At 42.0% G+C, this 20,480-nt stretch overlaps 1 protein-coding gene across 1 annotated transcript in view; it reads right to left on the reverse strand.

Annotated features, from left to right (window-relative positions):
• DTNB (dystrobrevin beta) overlaps nucleotides 1–20,480 on the reverse strand; it is a 983,126-nt gene that overhangs the window by 195,781 nt on the left and 766,865 nt on the right. Inside the window, exon 15 of the mRNA XM_053709466.1 lies at nucleotides 1,345–1,458. Coding sequence (XP_053565441.1) covers nucleotides 1,345–1,458 — 114 coding nt within the window. The remainder of the gene's footprint in view (nucleotides 1–1,344; nucleotides 1,459–20,480) is intronic.

Genomic DNA, 20,480 nt, shown 5'->3' on the forward strand with positions numbered 1-20,480 from the left:
TGGGAGGTGGTGATAATTGTGAGACCATAAAACGTGCGTTTGATCTCGTGCTGCTGTTTGCCATAGAAAGTGACACATAAGTGTATTTTTTTTAAGATTTCTCTATTTCTGCAACCTTAAGTTAGCTGCTAAAAGTGCTTGGTCTACTAACCCTCCAAAAAACAAAACTGTACAAATACAGTGAGTGTCAAAAGAACTAAAAGCAGCTCTAGCACAGGGGTGTAAACTGGTTCAGCACTAACTTAAAGGGACACTGAACCAAAATGTTTTCTATTCGTGATTCAGGTAGAGCATGCAATTTTAAGCAACTTTCTAATTTACTCCTATTATCACATTTTCTTCATTCTCTTGGTATCTTTATTTGAAAAGCACAAATGTAAGTTTAGATGCCGGCCCATTTTTGGTGAACAACCTGTGTTGTTCTTGCCGATTGGTGGATAAATTCACCCACCAATAAACAAAAGCTGTCCAGAGTCTGAACCAAAAATTGTCTAGCTCCTTAGCTCGGATGCCTGTTTTTTCAAATAAAGATAGCAAGAGAATGAAGACAATTTGATAAGAGTAAATTACAAAGTTGCTTAAAATTGCATGCTCTATCTGAATCACAAAAGAAAAAAATGTGGGTTCTGTGTCCCTTTAAAGGGACAGTCTACTTGATTTATTATTGTTTAAAAAGACAGATAACGTCTTTACTACCCATTCACCAGCTTTGCACAATCTAAATAGTTATATTAATAACCTCTAAGTTTGCCTATTTCTAAGCCCATGCATGCCTCCTCTTATCTCAGTGCTTTTAATTAGCTTTTTAAATCTCGCACACAGCCAAACATTGCTAAGTCATGTGTGCTGTATAGATAGCATTGTGCTCACTCCCATGTATAATGATAATGGTTATATACATAAAACAGCACTAATTTGCTAAAATGCAAGATTGTAAAAAACACTGAGATAAGGAGCAGTCTGCAGAGGCTTAGATACAAGGTAATCACAGATGTAAAAAGTATATTAATATAAATGTGTTGGTTATGCAAAACTGTGGAATGGGTAATAAAGGGATTATCTATCTTTTTACACAATAACAATTCTCAAGTAGACTGTCCCTTTAACCTTTTTCATGCAAACTAAAACATGGTTAATTAATGCTCTCTCCTATGCATAAAAGCATCTCAGACAGAGGAGTACAATAGATGTAAATATCATGCTTTCATGTGCACTACAGGGAATGTTTTGGCCAGGCCCATGGCGGAAGAAGAACGTGTTCTTTATATAGCGCTTATTCAGTACCCTGAAATGATGCTGTATTTATCTGTGTATTTGTCTAGCTGATAGCGTGGAATAACTCACCGCAGCAGTCGGAGCTCTGCCAGCAGAGTGGGGTTCTGTTGGGCCTTCTCTGGAGTGGGCTGTGAGGCCTGCTCATGTTCCAGTCGTAGGCGCTGAATTTCTTGTAAAATTTCTCTATAAAACAAATAAAAAAGTTTGCCCTCATATTTAAAATGGCAACAGTTAACTAAGCATTTTAAAACTAAAATATTTTGACAAGTAATATTTTCACCATATAAAATGTATTATAATGCACATTTATAGAAGAAAGGCTCACAAAGTTAGAGGGACAAGAAACCCCAAATTTTTGTTTCATTCAAATTTACTTGCGCGCAAACCCAATCTCATTTTCTCAAGTGCGCTAACCCGGCATGAAAATATAAATATTTCACATTCCAATGTTCTTCACATAGCAGAACATGTTCTATTTATTCACAAATAAATATTTCTACATATCTCTGATGGTATTTTGGTACAATATATATCTATACCTATATATATATATATATATATATATATATATATATATATATATATGAAAGCTTGCATTGTGTGGCTGTTTTAGGGTCTCAGGTATTGGAGAGGACCTTGACGTGGTACCTGAGCTTGTCCCATTTGGCCAGATGCGGTGACTAACCTTTCCATTTTTGCTTTTAAATCTTAGCTGAGAGCTTGTAAGTGAGTGCTGGGTTTTCTCTGTGTGTTGTATTAATTTGTTTTGTAATTTTCCCTATGGTTCTTGCACCCAGACCTGTCTGGGGTTAACTGCTTGTGGCTCTGGGGACAGCACAGCTTCCTGTGAGTGCCAGTGGCACCCAGGGCTAAGCATGTTGCAGGGTCATGGGATGTGTACCCGGTCCGGTATGAGAGTGCAGTTCCCTTCCGTGTTTTGTATATGTCTAGGGTGGTTACATATTCCTGTCCACCCTTCCCTTGTTTTCAGTTTGTTTGGATTTGAAAGCTTGCATTGTGTGGCTGTTTTAGGGTCTCAGGTATTGGAGAGGACCTTAACGTGGTACCTGAGCTTGTCCCATTTGGCCAGATGCGGTGACTAACCTTTCCATTTTTGCTTTTAAATCTTAGCTGAGAGCTTGTAAGTGAGTGCTGGGTTTTCTCTGTGTGTTGTATTAATTTGTTTTGTAATTTTCCCTATGGTTCTTGCACCCAGACCTGTCTGGGGTTAACTGCTTGTGGCTCTGGGGACAGCACAGCTTCCTGTGAGTGCCAGTGGCACCCAGGGCTAAGCATGTTGCAGGGTTATGGGATGTGTACCCGGTCCGGTATGAGAGTGCAGTTCCCTTCCGTGTTTTGTATATGTCTAGGGTGGTTACATATTCCTGTGCACCCTTCCCTTGTTTTCAGTTTGTTTGGATTTGAAAGCTTGCATTGTGTGGCTGTTTTAGGGTCTCAGGTATTGGAGAGGACCTTGACGTGGTACCTGAGCTTGTCCCATTTGGCCAGATGCGGTGACTAACCTTTCCATTTTTGCTTTTAAATCTTAGCTGAGAGCTTGTAAGTGAGTGCTGGGTTTTCTCTGTGTGTTGTATTAATTTGTTTTGTAATTTTCCCTATGGTTCTTGCACCCAGACCTGTCTGGGGTTAACTGCTTGTGGCTCTGGGGACAGCACAGCTTCCTGTGAGTGCCAGTGGCACCCAGGGCTAAGCATGTTGCAGGGTCATGGGATGTGTACCCGGTCCGGTATGAGAGTGCAGTTCCCTTCCGTGTTTTGTATATGTCTAGGGTGGTTACATATTCCTGTCCACCCTTCCCTTGTTTTCAGTTTGTTTGGATTTGAAAGCTTGCATTGTGTGGCTGTTTTAGGGTCTCAGGTATTGGAGAGGACCTTAACGTGGTACCTGAGCTTGTCCCATTTGGCCAGATGCGGTGACTAACCTTTCCATTTTTGCTTTTAAATCTTAGCTGAGAGCTTGTAAGTGAGTGCTGGGTTTTCTCTGTGTGTTGTATTAATTTGTTTTGTAATTTTCCCTATGGTTCTTGCACCCAGACCTGTCTGGGGTTAACTGCTTGTGGCTCTGGGGACAGCACAGCTTCCTGTGAGTGCCAGTGGCACCCAGGGCTAAGCATGTTGCAGGGTCATGGGATGTGTACCCGGTCCGGTATGAGAGTGCAGTTCCCTTCCGTGTTTTGTATATGTCTAGGGTGGTTACATATTCCTGTGCACCCTTCCCTTGTTTTCAGTTTGTTTGGATTTGAAAGCTTGCATTGTGTGGCTGTTTTAGGGTCTCAGGTATTGGAGAGGACCTTGACGTGGTACCTGAGCTTGTCCCATTTGGCCAGATGCGGTGACTAACCTTTCCATTTTTGCTTTTAAATCTTAGCTGAGAGCTTGTAAGTGAGTGCTGGGTTTTCTCTGTGTGTTGTATTAATTTGTTTTGTAATTTTCCCTATGGTTCTTGCACCCAGACCTGTCTGGGGTTAACTGCTTGTGGCTCTGGGGACAGCACAGCTTCCTGTGAGTGCCAGTGGCACCCAGGGCTAAGCATGTTGCAGGGTCATGGGATGTGTACCCGGTCCGGTATGAGAGTGCAGTTCCCTTCCGTGTTTTGTATATGTCTAGGGTGGTTACATATTCCTGTGCACCCTTCCCTTGTTTTCAGTTTGTTTGGATTTGAAAGCTTGCATTGTGTGGCTGTTTTAGGGTCTCAGGTATTGGAGAGGACCTTGACGTGGTACCTGAGCTTGTCCCATTTGGCCAGATGCGGTGACTAACCTTTCCATTTTTGCTTTTAAATCTTAGCTGAGAGCTTGTAAGTGAGTGCTGGGTTTTCTCTGTGTGTTGTATTAATTTGTTTTGTAATTTTCCCTATGGTTCTTGCACCCAGACCTGTCTGGGGTTAACTGCTTGTGGCTCTGGGGACAGCACAGCTTCCTGTGAATGCCAGTGGCACCCAGGGCTGAGCATGTTGCAGGGTCATGGGATGTGTACCCGGTCCGGTATGAGAGTGCAGTTCCCTTCCGTGTTTTGTATATGTCTAGGGTGGTTACATATTCCTGTGCACCCTTCCCTTGTTTTCAGTTTGTTTGGATTTGAAAGCTTGCATTGTGTGGCTGTTTTAGGGTCTCAGGTATTGGAGAGGACCTTGACGTGGTACCTGAGCTTGTCCCATTTGGCCAGATGCGGTGACTAACCTTTCCATTTTTGCTTTTAAATCTTAGCTGAGAGCTTGTAAGTGAGTGCTGGGTTTTCTCTGTGTGTTGTATTAATTTGTTTTGTAATTTTCCCTATGGTTCTTGCACCCAGACCTGTCTGGGGTTAACTGCTTGTGGCTCTGGGGACAGCACAGCTTCCTGTGAGTGCCAGTGGCACCCAGGGCTGAGCATGTTGCAGGGTCATGGGATGTGTACCCGGTCCGGTATGAGAGTGCAGTTCCCTTCTGTGTTTTGTATATGTCTAGGGTGGTTACATATTCCTGTGCACCCTTCCCTTGTTTTCAGTTTGTTTGGATTTGAAAGCTTGCATTGTGTGGCTGTTTTAGGATCTCAGGTATTGGAGAGGACCTTGACGTGGTACCTGAGCTTGTCCCATTTGGCCAGATGCGGTGACTAACCTTTCCATTTTTGCTTTTAAATCTTAGCTGAGAGCTTGTAAGTGAGTGCTGGGTTTTCTCTGTGTGTTGTATTAATTTGTTTTGTAATTTTCCCTATGGTTCTTGCACCCAGACCTGTCTGGGGTTAACTACTTGTGGCTCTGGGGACAGCACAGCTTCCTGTGAGTGCCAGTGGCACCCAGGGCTGAGCATGTTGCAGGGTCATGGGATGTGTACCCGGTCCGGTATGAGAGTGCAGTTCCCTTCCGTGTTTTGTATATATATATATATATATATATATATATATATATATATATATATATATATATATATATATACACACATGATTATATATAGGTATAGATATACAGAGATATACAGTCGTATGCAAAAGTTTAGGCACCCCTGACAATTTCCATGATTTTCATTTATAAATAATTGGGTGTTTGGATCAGCAATTTCATTTTGATCTATCAGATAACTGAAGGACACAATAATATTTCAGTAGGGAAATGATGTTTATTGGATTAACAGAAAATGTGCAATATGCATCAAAACAAAATTAGACAGGTGCATACATTTGGGCACCCCAACAGAAATATTGTAATAATATTTAGTAGAGCCTCCTTTAGCAGAAATAACAGCGTCTAGACGCTTCCTATAGCCTGTAATGAGTGTCTGTATTCTGGATGAAGGTATTTTGGACCATTCCACCTTGCGAAACATCTCCAGTTCAGTTAGGTTTGATGGTTGCCGAGCATGGACAGCCCGCTTCAAATCAACTCACAGATTTTCAATGATATTCAAGTCTGGGTACTGGGACTGCCATTCCAGAACATTGTACTTGTTCCGCTGCATAAATGCCAGAGTAGATTTTTAGCAGTGTGTTGGGTCGTTGTCTTGTTGAAATATCCAGATACGGAGTAATTACAACTTTGTGACTGATTCTTCAACATTATTGTCAAGTATCTGATGATATTGAGTGGAATCCATGCGGCCCTCAACTTTAAGAAGAATCCCAGTACCGGCACTGGCCACACAGCCCCACAGCATGATGGAACATCCACCAAAGTTTACTGTGGCTAGAGTGTTTGTCTTGGAACGCTGTGTTCTTTTGCCACCATGCATAACGCTCCTTGTTATGACCAAATAACTCAATCTTTATTTCATCAGTCCACAGCACCTTCTTTCAAAATGAAGCTGACTTGCCCAAATGTGCGTTTGCCACTCTGTTTGTGGCGTGTGTGCAGAAAAGGCTTCTTCCGCATCACTCTCCCATACACTGAATTGTTGAATGATGAACAGTGACACCATCTGCAGCAAGATGATGTTTTAGGTCTTTGGAGGTGGTCTGTGGGCTTTTTTTTGACTGTTTTCACCATCATTTGCCTTTGCCTCTCCGATATTTTACTTCTGGACTTAAGAACTGTGCATGTGGTCTTCCATTTCCTCACTATGTTCCTCACAGTGGACACTGACAGCTTAAATCTCTGTGATAGCTTTTTGTAGCCTTCCCCTAAACCATAATGTTGAACAATCTTTGTTTTCAGGTCATTTGAGAGTTGTTTTGAGGGCTCCATGTTGCCACTCTTCAGAGGAGAGTCAAAGAGAACAACAACTTGCAATTGGCACCTTAAATACCTTTTCTCATGATTGGATGCACCTGTCTATGAAGTTCAAGGCTTAATGGGCTCACCAAACCAATTGTGTGTTCCAATTAATCAGTGCTAGGGAGTTACAGGTATTCAAATCAACAAAATGACAAGGGTGCCCAAATGTATGCACCTGTCTAATTTTGTTTTGATGCATATTGCACTTTTTCTGTTAATCCAATAAACCTCATTTCACTACTGAAATATTACTGTGTCCTTCAGTTATCTGATAGATCAAAATTAATTGCTGATCCAAACACCCAATTATTTATAAATAAAAATCATGGAAATTGTCAGGGGTGCCTAAACTTTTGCATGCAACTGTATATTGGAATATCTTTTAATTAATACTTAGAACATATTCCCCTATGTGCAGAACATTGTAAAGTGAACTATTTACAGTTATTTATCTTTTTTAAAAGCCACACTGGATGTTCACACAACTTTATTTCAAATCTATATACATACTCAGTTTGCATGCTATAAACACAGTAATTTCATAGTTTAATGTATGTGGAAGCCCCTGAGAAAATCACTATGCAAATTCATAGAAAAAGAAAATGTATGCTTACCTGATAAATTTATTTATTTATGGATATGGTGAGTCCACAACGTCATCAATTACTAGTGGGAATATCTCTCCTGGCCAGCAGGAGGAGGCAAAGAGCACCACAGCAAAGCTGTTAAAGGGACACTGAACCCAAATTTTTTCTTTCGTGATTCAGATAGAGCATGCGATTTTAAGCAACTTTTTAATTTACTCCTTTTATCAATTTATCTTTGTTCTCTTGCTATCTTTATTTGAAAAAGAAGGCATCTAAGTTTTTTTTTGGTTCAGAACTCTGGATAGCACTTTTTTATTGTTGGATGAATTTATTCACCAGTCAGCAAGAACAACCCAGGTTGTTCACCAAAAATGGTCCGGCATCTAAACTTACATTCCAAATAAAGATACCAAGAGAATGAAGAAAATTTGATAATAGGAGTAAATTAGAAAGTTGCTTAAAATTGTAAAATTGGGTTCAGTGTCCCTTTAAGTATCACTCCCCTTCCCACAATCCCCAGTCATTCGACCGAAGGGAAATGGAAAAGGAATAACACAAAGGTGTAGAGGTGCCTGAGGTTTAATAAAAAACAACGGTCTTAAATTTAAGGGTGGGGTCATGGACTCACCATATCCGGAAAGAAATACATTTATCAGGTACGCATACATTTTTTTTTCTTTCCTAAGATATGGTGAGTCCACAACATCATCAATTACTAGTGGGAACCAATACCCAAGCTAGAGGACACAGATGACTAGGAAGGGAAAACAAGACAGGAAGACCTAAACAGAAGGCACCACTGCTTGAAGAACCTTACTCCCAAAAGAAGCCTCAGCCGAGGCAAAAGTATCAAATTTGTAAAATTTTGAAAAAGTATGTAGAGAAGACCAAGTTCCACAGAAGCTTCAATTTGACACTTGCGGAATGAGCTGCAATTCTCTTAGGAGGTTGATAACCAGCGGTCTCATAAGCCTAACAAATAATACATCTCAACCAGAGGGAAAGAGAAGTAGCAGTAGCCTTTGGACCATTACACTCTCCAGAGAAACAAACAAACAGTGCAGAAGAATTTTAGAGTGCGCACAAAATCCAAGTTGTGCAACAGACGTTCCTTATGAGAAGAAGGATTAGGATATAGAGAAGGAACAACAATTTCCTGATTAATATTTCAATCAGAAACCACTTTAGAAAGAAATCCTAATTTAATCCGTAGGACTGCCTTATCCACATAAAAGATAAAGTAAGGGGAATCGCTCTGCAAAGCCGAGAGTTCTGAAACTCTCTGAGCAGAAGAGATAACAAAAGGAAACCAAACCTTCCAAGATAATAACTTAATATCTATGGAATGCAAAGGCTCAAACGAAGCCTGCTGAAAAACTCTAAAGAACAACATTAAAGCGCAAAGAAAGAGCAACAGACTTAAACACAGGCCTGATTCTGACCAGGTCCTGACAAAAGGATTGAACATCTGGCACATCCGCCAGACGTTTGTGAAACAAAACAGACAATGCAGAAATCTAACCTTTCAGAGTACTAACTGCTAAACCTTTCTCCAGACCTTCATGGAGCAAATAAAGATCCTAGGAATCCTAACCCTAGTCCAAGAGTAGCCCTTGGATTCACACCAATAAAGGTATTTATGCCATACCTGAGCCTGAATCATGGTCTCAATGACCGAGTCAGAAAGCCCTGCTTAGACAGAACTGTTCAATCTCCAAGCAGACAGCGACAGATAAGTGGAGATTTGGATAAAGCAAAGGAGCCTGAGTTAAAAGGTCCTTCCTCAGGGACAACCTCCAAGATGGAAGAAACAACATCTCCACTAGGTCTGCATACCAGATCCTGCAAGACCATACAGGAACTATTAAAATTACTGATGCTCTCTCCCATTGAGCTAAGCAATGACTCCTGAAAGGAGAGCAAACTGAGGAAACAGACAGACTAAAAACCCAAATAAAAGCCAGATAAACTATCAGGGTAGTCTGATGATCTCTTGACCTTTAAACATACCTTGGAAGTTTGGGCGAACTGCCATCTGATCCATCTCCAGCACCCTCCGGAATGAAATGTCTGACTGCTCAAGAAGTCCGCTCCCAGTATCCACTCCTGGAAGTGGATAGTAGATAAACAGCAATTGTGAGCATCTGCCCACTCCAGGTTCCTCCCAGATGGTTGATGTAAACCACTAAGGTGAAACTGTCCAACTAAAACCTGATAACCTGGGATAAAGACAACTGAGGCCAAGTCATCAGAGCATTGTAGATCGCGCTCAACTCAAAATTAGTTATAGGGAGAGCAGACTCCTCCAGAGTCCATAGTTCCCAGCCCAATAGGCTGGCATCCGTGGTCACTATTACCCAGGAAGGTCTCCGGAAACATATGCCCTGAGACAGATGGTCCTGAGAAAACCACTACGGGAGAAAATCCCATGTTGATCTAGATCTATCCTCCGAAACAGATCCACATGATCCCCATTCCACAATCTGAGCATGCATAACAGCAGAACTCTCAGATGGAATCGAACCAAGGGAATGATGTTCCAATGAAGTGACCATCAGACCAATTACCTCCATACATTGAGCCACTGGAGGCCAAACAGTAGACTGCAGAGAGAGGCAAACGAAAGGAATCAGAGATAGGGAAGCTATCATGATCCCTAAGAAAACTACCCCTGTAACTGGAACAAGGGAACTCATTTCCAGATTCACTTCCCATCCGTGGGGACGAAGAAAGACAACAAGATCTTTGTATGAAAGTTTGCTTGTGAAAAGATGGCGCCTGAACCAGTATGACATCCAGGAAAGGCACACAAAAATTCTCAGAAACCTCATCATTGCCAAAATAACCCCCTGTGAGAGCCGTGTCAAGGCCAAAGGGAAGAGCCACAAACTAAAAAAAGTTTGACAGAAAATAAAATCTCAGGAACTTGAAACTACGCGTTCTCCAGGTCTATGGTCATCATGAACTAACCCTCTTGGACCAAACGAAAAATGGAACCAATGATTTCCATTTTCCAGGATGGTACCCTGAGAAAACTTGTTGAGACACTTTAGGTCTAGAATAGGACGAAAAATGTCCTCTTTTTCAGGAGCCACGGACAGGAATGAATAGAATCCTAGACCCTGTTCCCATACAGAAACTGGAGCTATCACTCACAGAGAAGAGAGGTCCCAAATGCACTTCAAAAAAGCCACATAGTTATCTGGTCTGCAGATAAATTTGAGAGGAGGAACCTGCCTCTGGGAGGAAAGGTATGAATTATATTTAGTAACCCTGAGATACTATGTCCGCAGCCTATCTGGGACATCTCGTATCCATGTTTGAAGACAGAGAGATTCAACCCCCTAATGGGTCCGATGCCAGATTGGGGGCAAACTGCTTAGGTCTAATCATCTTGTCTTGTGGTAGAAAAAAACCTTTTCCACCCATATATCAGAAATATTTCTGTCAGATCAGAACCAAACAAAGTTTTCCCCTTGTCAGGAAGTGCCAGAAGTTTGGACTAGCACAGCGAAGCCAGATATCTTGGCTCCTGTCTTAAAACCTGGCCTGGTAGCAGCAGAAATATAAGAATTTGTTAGCTTAAGAGTCTTAATTCTGTTCTGGATCTCCTCCAAAGGAGTCCCTACCAAAATGGAATCAGACAAGGCGTGGCACCAATAAGATGCCACACTTCTTTCATGTAAGCCTCCAGCTTAGCCCATTGATCCTGAAAAGAGCAGCTATCCTCTCTAGAGATCGAAGTTCTCATAGCCTAGCCAGAGTACAATTGGCCCCTACTACTTTATGCACCCTGTTTTCCTAGCACGGTCTGGAGCAGGAAAAACTTCCACAGAGGAATTCTAGTATTTATAAAGTTTACTAGATTCTTTAGGGTTGACAACGACAGGCGTATCAGAGTCGCTCCAAAGTAGTCAAAACCTCCTTTAACAATACATGAAGGTGTTCAAGCTTAAATCTGAAGTTTCCTACTTCAGCATCAGATGAAGGGATTATACTGTCTGAATCTGAGATTTCACCCTCAGGGGATACCAGCATATTCTCCTCATCATACTTATGAGGAAGGACAACCTGTGTAGCTTTAGATGAGACAGAAACCTTACTATCTGAATCTTTCATGTTCCTCTTGCGTCTTCCCATAATCTAGGAAAAGCAGATAATGCTGCAGATACCACTGAAGATATCTGTGCAACAATTTCTGCAGGCACACAAACTCCTCCAGGAACTGCAGGGCACTGCATGTGATGCCATTGAGGCTTGGGACGTGTAAGGAGAATGCTGTGGCATCGTCTGAACAGCAACAACCTGAGAGACATTGGGTTCAGCGGCAATAACTTACCTCTGCCTGAGAAAAGTCACGCTAAGCAAGCAGCACAGAAAAGCATAATTAAACAATTGTGCTTCAATACATAACAGACAAAAAAACAGAAACTTCCATGTCCTTAGTTCATAATAAAAATGGGAAAAATAAAATTCTTTATTTATTCCAAATGAAGAATGGAAATATGTTACACAGCTAGACTCTAAAGCGAAGAAAACAGTCACGTTCCCCGCCAACTAGAAAAGGCGCTGCCTACAAGCATTCTTTAGCTGCCCTCTTTGTCTCTTCACGCCCTGAAGCAAAAAAACTTAAATTATGCTTACCTGATAATTTTCTTTTCTTCTGTACGGGGAGAGTCTACAGCAACATTCATTACTTTTGTGGCTTAAATACCTCCCTACCTCCCGCCCACTTCCCTCATCCCCCATTCATTCTGCCAAGGGAACAAGGAACAGTAGGAGAAATATCAGGGTGAAAAAAGGTGCCAGAAGAATGAATAAAAAATAATTTAAAGGCTGCCCACAAAAAAAACGTGCAGGGAGCTATGGACTCTCCCCGTACAGAAGAAAAGAAAACTATCAGGTAAGCATAATTTAAGTTTTTCTTCTTAAAACAGGGAGAGTCCACAGCTGCATTCATTAGTTTTGGGAAATCAATACCCAAGCTTATAGAGGACATTGAAGGCGGCCCATTCTGATGGCACCACAGTCTGACACAACCCGGAATCCCGATAAAAAACGACTTCAACAGAAGCAGGAAGAACACACATATGGAAAGAGGACAAGGTAACTGCCCATAAATTAGAACCATAAGGATCCTAGTTAGAGATAACTCTAAAATCTGTACTCCACTGAGCCCAAAAACCTCTAAAGGAGACAAAAGTCCAACTCACTAGAAGCACACAAATAAAAACCTCTCCATGAACAATGGCAAGGGAAACCACAAACAAACTCCCACATCACATTCTCCCTAATTAACAGAAGGGAAAAATCAAATAAATGAAAGAACCTCCAGAAACAATCCTTGAATATTCAAGGACAAAACAGAGAGAGAAGCCCCAAGCATAACTCAAAAAAGAGCGGCTACCAGGCCGCAAGAGGACAAATTCCCATAGAAAGATTCTACCAATGGAGGAGAGCAAAGAAAGGAAAAATTCCAGATCACCTCCTACATGGATACAAAAAGGAAACAATGAAAAGCCCTAATCAGAACCGAAGTCCCAGAAGGACAAAAGGACAAAAAGGTAGAACAAGACTACCTTACCATAGACAGCTAACTAGCACAGAGAAACTGAACACCCGTAGGTCAGAAAAAAACCCGGGAGCAGAACAGAAACGGATTAGTAACATCCCTTTACACCACAAACGAAAGCCGGAGGCTTCCATCGGATAGGCACTCAGACTAAACGTCAAACCATAGTAACTAGCCAATTGAGTAGCTAGCAAACCTGCACCAGGACATTCCTGGAAAGGAACAAGAGAAAAAACTCAAAAAGCAGGACGGACCAACTCCCCCCCTACTAGAAAACGGGTAAGTTGAGGACAACACCCTGACCAATAAGGAAGAACTAACTACCTGCTAAGGGAAGGTTCCCGAACTAACTGCAAGGCTTCCCAACCTGAGTAAGGATCCCTCGGGAGACAAGACACGTGGTCGATGCACAAACAGAGCAGTCAGAGATCTTGCCCTCTACTGCGATCGAACAATCCTATTAGAATCGACTGTCAACGCCCCAAGGACAAGAGAGATTGTCCACTCAGCCCCAAAAGGCCTCTAAGATAACACCCAGAAAGTCCGCAGACAAATGAAGAACCCAAAAGAGATCAGAACTCCATGATTGAGAAAATATGACAGTCTCTAAAGATCCAGGCTGGATCAACCTTCAGAAAACCTACAGCTCAAGGAATCAACGAATGAACGAGCATCCTAAAACTCCTATCGGTTGATGGAAAGAGAGACTGCATAACAATCCCCCAGATCCCCAAGTATATAGGAAAAAAAAAAAAAAAAAAAAAAAAAAAAGAGGATACTGCAAGAGCAAAAACAGTCCCTAAGAACCTAGTCTCTGCAACCAAATGTCCTACCCCAAAGGCAAGGGGAAGTGAAAAGCATAGCAATCCTCAAAAAAGAGGAGAGAAACACTGGCGAAAGAGATCTGAAAATCAGACAATCCGATCCACAAGGAGTGCCAATAGGGGGAATAATCACCCTCAACACCAGGTACTGGAGATCTCCATGCAGTCATCTGATCCTTCCCCAGAAGGAAGGACTCTAGCACCTGTCTATCAGGAACTACAAATATACTGCCATAGCAGAATTCGAAATCCCAGCAAAAGCAGGGATAAAACACTTAAATCGAGTATGACCAACATCGGCCCCACCAAGATGAATACCAATCCTGATACCTATGATAGAAAGGCCTATAACTTGTAGAAAGCAAGAAAAACAACCTTTAACAATAGGTAAACAAACTTAGTACCAAACAGGACCAGCCTGTTGTCAGGATAAAAAATGTATGCTAAAACCACAAAAGAACAGAGTGAACTAGTACCCAACCAGGACCAGCCTGCAGACCAGGGTACAAACTAACTGTTCAAGGGCTAACTGAAAGTTCTAAACCCTAGCAGGGCTAGACTAAACAAACAGACAAGCGATAGACAAATAAGCTCTAAGACATTGTCTTAAATAATTATTATTTTTTTTTGGCTTCCGCTGGAAGCAACAACCATCGTGACCATAAAATCACTAGTATCAAACCCCAGAGAAGAAGAGATTTTCTCGAGCTCCGAAAAAAAAGAAACACATCCTAACCGGATCAAAAGAAAGTAGGTAGCACCCTCAGGTGAACGCCAAAAAAGGATAGGAAACTAACAGGGCCAGCCTGTCAGAGTTCTGATTCCTCAAGAGCTCAGAACTGGGATTTGATACAGAAACAAAAGACAATCAGGAGTAAGAACCACATCCCTCCACTTGTCTAGCACTGTTAGTCATCAGAAGACTGAGGATTCGGAGGCCAATAAAGACTGAATTCATCCAAAACCTCCAATACCTGCCTCAGCAGTACGCAGGATAATAATAATTGATTGGGCTGGATTACCTGGGCCTCCATACAATCTAAGCATGAAACAGAATCTGAATCCGAGAAATCCTCCTCAGAAAAATCAGAATCCTCCATAAGTTGACCGGTCAAATTTTGTACAAAAATAACTGGCACCTCACACCCCCAATGGCTGGGGCACTCACCACCTCCTATGACCCAGACAAGTAGAGAATAGACCCTCTCCACCGAGCCTCGGTCAAGAATACGGAAAAACGTGACTATGCCCGGTCACGAGGTGCCCCACATGTCAAGGAAAAGCGTGCCAGTCCCATCAAGAAACTGAGTAGTTTGAAAAACCCATACGTTCCGTAAAAGCCATGAGCCCCAAAAGCACTACACATAAGCAGACAGAATCACATAACAAATTTGATTAAAGTCCACCACTGTTCAATAACCCCACTCAGGAGAAATTAACCCTTGATTCCATAAAGATAAAGGAGTCCCACTGAGACCCTGTATTCTATCATTATATTATATTCCCCAGTGAAAAGAAAATGAAACAATCTTACCGGAATCTATGCCGTGGAACAGTAACACAGTCCTTCAAGTGTGACAGATAGTAGCGTCGCTTCTGACATGGACTTGAGTGAATTAAGCAAGCAGCGAAACTCGTCAACGCTGATTGCTTATGGAGCTGTTGATATGAGTTGGGATGGTTTCGCAGAAAGACTCTCCCTGCATCTCCGGACTCCAAATTTCATCCAAGCTCTCAATGAGAGACTGACAGGACTAAGTAAAACTCCCGTCCCATCTCGAAGAGTACTACTCTCCATAAGGGACTATTCCGTTATCTTCTCACACTTCTCTGCCAACCTCCTGTGAAGAAAGGCAAAGAATGACTGGGGGATAAGGGAAGTGGGGGAGGTATTTAAGCCCTTGTCTGGGGTGTCTTTGCCTCCTCCTGGTGGCCAGGTTCTGTATTTCCCAAAAGTAATTAATGCAGCTGTGGACTCTCCCTGTTTTAAGAAGAAAATAATGGCGAACACCCGAAGAGACTACCTAACACTCGGTACTAGCAAGAAAGTCCTAAAGGACACGGCGGTCCAACACACAAACACAGATCTTTTTAACACACTCAAAGTGCAATAAAGATTCCAGCTCATATAATAAATAGTGAATGAAGTGTTACCAAACAATGATATTGCACTAAACATTCTGCGTGTGAGACATGTACCTCATAGTAGAGCAGCAACAAGTTAGGTCACCCTAAGAATGAAGTGTGCTGTCATTATAAGCTTGCAAGCTGAACCCAGACATAATAAAATGGTTAATATTGAAAATACCATTAAAGTAACAAACGCCTGTCTCCTGTAACAGCTAAGTGCCATCTCCCTGCCTGTCAATATCCTGATACAGGATACATGCGTCCCAGAGAATACTGCAGCTTAACTTGTAGAGTGCACAGTCTCCCATACCCATAAGACAAAAGGCACTTACCAGTAATCTGGCCGTCCGGCAGGAGGACACATACTCCTCAGAGAGACCTGTAGAAGTGAAAGAACAGAGTAAACCTACTCTGACTTTCTATACCATGGGCAGCATGGTATCTCCACTAGGTCTGCATACCAGATCCTGCAAGACCATCCAGGAACTATTAAAATTACAGTTGCTCTCTCCCACTGAGGTAAGCAATGACTCGCGTAAGGAGAGCAAACTGATGAAACATGTATGACAGACTGAAAACCCAAGGAAAAGCCAGAGAAACTATCAGGCAGCCTGCTGATCTCTTGACCTTTAAACATACCTTGGAAGCTTGGTGAACTGTCATCTGATCCAACTCCAGCACTCCCCATTTAAAGGTAAACCTGGAGAACACCAATGGGAGGAGCGCCCACTCTCCAGAATGAAATGTCTGACTGCTCAAGAAGTCCGCTCCCAGTATCCACTCCTGGAAGTGGATAGTAGATAGACAGCAATTGTGAGCGTCCGCCCACTGAACATTCCACGCCACCTCCATCATGGTTAAGGAACTCCAGGTTCAAAAGGGAAGAGCCACAAACTAAAAAAGTTTGACAGAAAATCAAATCTCAGGAACTTGAAACTACGTGTCCTCCAGGTCAATGGTCATCATGAACTTACCCTCTTAGACCAAACAAAAATTGAAACCAATGGTTTTCATTTTGAAGGACGGTACCCTGAGGAAACTTGTTGAGACACTTTAGGTCTAGAATAGGATGAAAAATGTCCTCTTTTTCGGGAACCACAAACAGGAATGAATAGAATCCTAGACCCTGTTCCCATACAGAAGAGAGGTCCCAAACACACTTAAAAAATGCCACACAGTTATCTGGTCTGCAGATAAATTTGAGAGGAGGAACCTGCCTCTGGGAGGAAAGGTATGAAGTCTATTTAGTAACCCTGAGATACTATGTCCGCGGCCTATCTGGGACATCTCATATCCATGTTTGAAAACAGAGAGATTCAGCCCCCCACTGGGTCCGATCCCGGATAGGGAGCTAACTCCTTAGGTCTAATCATCTTGTCTTGTGGTAGAAAAAAACCTTTTCCATCCGTATATCAGAAATATTTCTGTCAGATCAGAACCAAAGTCTTCCCCTTGTCAGGAAGCGCCAGAAGTTTGGACTCAGGGGAAAAAAAAACAAGAATACAGTTACATTGCCCCGCGGGCTAGCACAGCAAAGCCAGATATCTTGGCTCCCAGCTTAAATAAATAAATAAAATCATTTGTTAGCTTAAGAGCCTAAATTCTGTTCTGGATCTTCTCCAAAGGAGTCACTACCAAATGGAATCAGACAAGGCGTTGCACCAATAAGATGCCGCACTTCTTCCATGTAAGCCTCCAGCTTAGCCCATTGATCCTGAAAAGAGCAGCTATCCTCTCTAGAGATCGTATTTCTCTTAGCCAGAGTAGAATAGGCACCGTGCTCCATAATATTTAATGGAGACGACAGCGACGGGAAACATTTTTTTAAAGATAGGAGACGGGAAAAAAGAAATCCCTAACTTCTCCCATTCCTGAGAAAAATCTCCTAGGACGGTCTGGAACAGGAAAAACTTCCACAGAGGAATCATAGTATTTATAAATTACTAGATTCTTTAGGGTTGACAACAACAGGCTTATCAGAGTCGCTCCAAAGTAGCCAAAACCTCCTTTAACAATACACAAAGGTGTTTAAGCTTAAATCTGAAGGTTACTACTTCAGCATCACATGAAAGGATTATACTGTCTAAATCTGAGATTTCACCCTCAGGGGATACCTGCGTATTCTCCTCATCATACTTATGAGGAAGGACAACCTGTGTAGCATTAGATGAGACAGAAATCTTACTATCTGAATCTTTTATGTTCCTCTTACGTCTCCCATAACCTAGGAAAAGCAGATAATGCCGCAGATACCGCTGAAGATATCTGTGCAACAATTTCTGCAGGCACACAAACTCCTCCAGGAACTGCAGGGCACTGCATGTGATGCCATTGAGGCTTGGGACATTTAAGGTGAATGCTGTGGCGTTGCCTGAACAGCAACAACCTGAGAGACATTGGGTTCAGCGGCAATAACTTACCTCTGCCTGAGAAAAGTCATGCTAAGCAAGCAGCACAGAAAAGCATAATTAAACAATTGTGCTTTAATACATAACAAACAAGCGAACAAACACAGAAACTTCCATGTCCTTAGTTCATAACAAAAATGGGAAAAATAAAATTCTTTATTTAACATTTCCAAATGAAGAATGGAAATATGTGATGAACAGCTTTAAAGCTCTTAGCTCGATAGGACATCTCTGATTCTAAACTGCAAAGGTTTACAATGGCACTACTGTGGCAGTCCCCACAAATATTAAGTCAGTTAACGTCCTACTTGTTGCACATGAATTCTGCCCCAAGTGGAGTGAATTACGTTTACAAACTGTGGGTTGGTGCTCCGCATTAATTGGAACTATAGCAAGAAGGAAGTGGATAGAAGATCCACTGACAGAATGCAGCTAGCACTCTATGCCTAGGCTGAAAAGGCGTACGATCCGGTTATAGTTAAAACATAACTTTTATTAATATGTTGATTAAAATACGCACAAACATACATACATATATTAAAATAACCACTCTGTTGCGAGATTCTGTATAAAGGTGATGGCTGGATATTTTTAATATGGGCCTAAAGTATTGGATGCCGTCACCTATAGAAATATAATAATTAAAATTTAGTAAATTAGGGGACTCGTTCTCATCACCTGTGATCAAGTAAATGTAATGTAGGGAGACAGAGTTAACTTGCTAATTTTACGTAAATCCAATGTATATTACGATAATGCTCGGTCTAAACTCAGCTCCCCTACATATATATGTCTGTTAGTATTATGGTGTACACAATATCATACACAGTGGATTTTATGAAGGAACCAATACTTAATCTTGTAATGGACTAAATATTCCTGACTGGTAATTCTGTGAGTTTTATAATACCTAGGCGTTAGACACCTTCAATAAATAAATGCCTATATTGACGCCTGTCCCGTTCTGTCAGGAGTAAATCTTCTGATTCGTCAGCCTGACTGAAGACCTGACAATTGATCAGAAGGAATTGCCTATGAAGCACGGCAGAACTGCTGCCGATCGCTAAACTGCAGTTACCCATTATGCCAGACATATCAGAGAGAAGTCATTCTTTAGCTGACACAGACTCTAAAGCGAAGAAAACTGGTGACCCGCCGACTAGAAAAGGCATCGCCTACAAACACATGCTTCTAAGCATTCTTTAGCTGCCCTCTCTGTCTCTTGAAGCAAAAAATAATGGCGGACACACGCAGAGACTACCCAACACTCCGTACTAGCAAGAAAGTCCTATAGGACACGGCGGTCCAACACACAAACATAGATCTTTTTAACACACTCAAAGTGCAATAAAGATTCCTGCTCATATAATAAATAGTGCATGAAACGTTTCCCAACAACGATAGTGCACTAAACATTCTGCGTGTGAGACATGTACCTCATAGTAGAGCAGCAACAAGTTAGGTCACCCTACGAACGAAGTGTGCTGTCATAATAAGCTTGCAAGCTGAACCCAGACAGAATAAAAAAGGTTTATACTGAAAATACCATTAAAGTAACAAACCCTGTCTCCTGTCACAGCTAAGTGCCTGCTCCTTCTCTGTCAATATCCTGATACAGGATACATGCGCCCCAGAGAATACTGCAGTTTAACTTGTAGAGTGCACAGTCTCCCATACCCAGAAGACAAAACAGAATTTATGTTTACCTGATAAATTTCTTTCTCCAACGGTGTGTCCGGTCCACGGCGTCATCCTTACTTGTGGGATATTCTCTTCCCCAACAGGAAATGGCAAAGAGCCCAGCAAAGCTGGTCACATGATCCCTCCTAGGCTCCGCCTACCCCAGTCATTCGACCGACGTTAAGGAGGAATATTTGCATAGGAGAAACCATATGGTACCGTGGTGACTGTAGTTAAAGAAAATAAATTATCAGACCTGATTAAAAAACCAGGGCGGGCCGTGGACCGGACACACCGTTGGAGAAAGAAATTTATCAGGTAAACATAAATTCTGTTTTCTCCAACATAGGTGTGTCCGGTCCACGGCGTCATCCTTACTTGTGGGAACCAATACCAAAGCTTTAGGACACGGATGAAGGGAGGGAGCAAATCAGGTCACCTAAATGGAAGGCACCACGGCTTGCAAAACCTTTCTCCCAAAAATAGCCTCAGAAGAAGCAAAAGTATCAAACTTGTAAAATTTGGTAAAAGTGTGCAGTGAAGACCAAGTCGCTGCCCTACATATCTGATCAACAGAAGCCTCGTTCTTGAAGGCCCATGTGGAAGCCACAGCCCTAGTGGAATGAGCTGTGATTCTTTCGGGAGGCTGCCGTCCGGCAGTCTCGTAAGCCAATCTGATGATGCTTTTAATCCAAAAAGAGAGAGAGGTAGAAGTTGCTTTTTGACCTCTCCTTTTACCTGAATAAACAACAAACAAGGAAGATGTTTGTCTAAAATCCTTTGTAGCATCTAAATAG

This window comes from Bombina bombina, chromosome 4, assembly GCF_027579735.1.
Source record: "Bombina bombina isolate aBomBom1 chromosome 4, aBomBom1.pri, whole genome shotgun sequence".
NCBI lineage: Eukaryota > Metazoa > Chordata > Amphibia > Anura > Bombinatoridae > Bombina > Bombina bombina.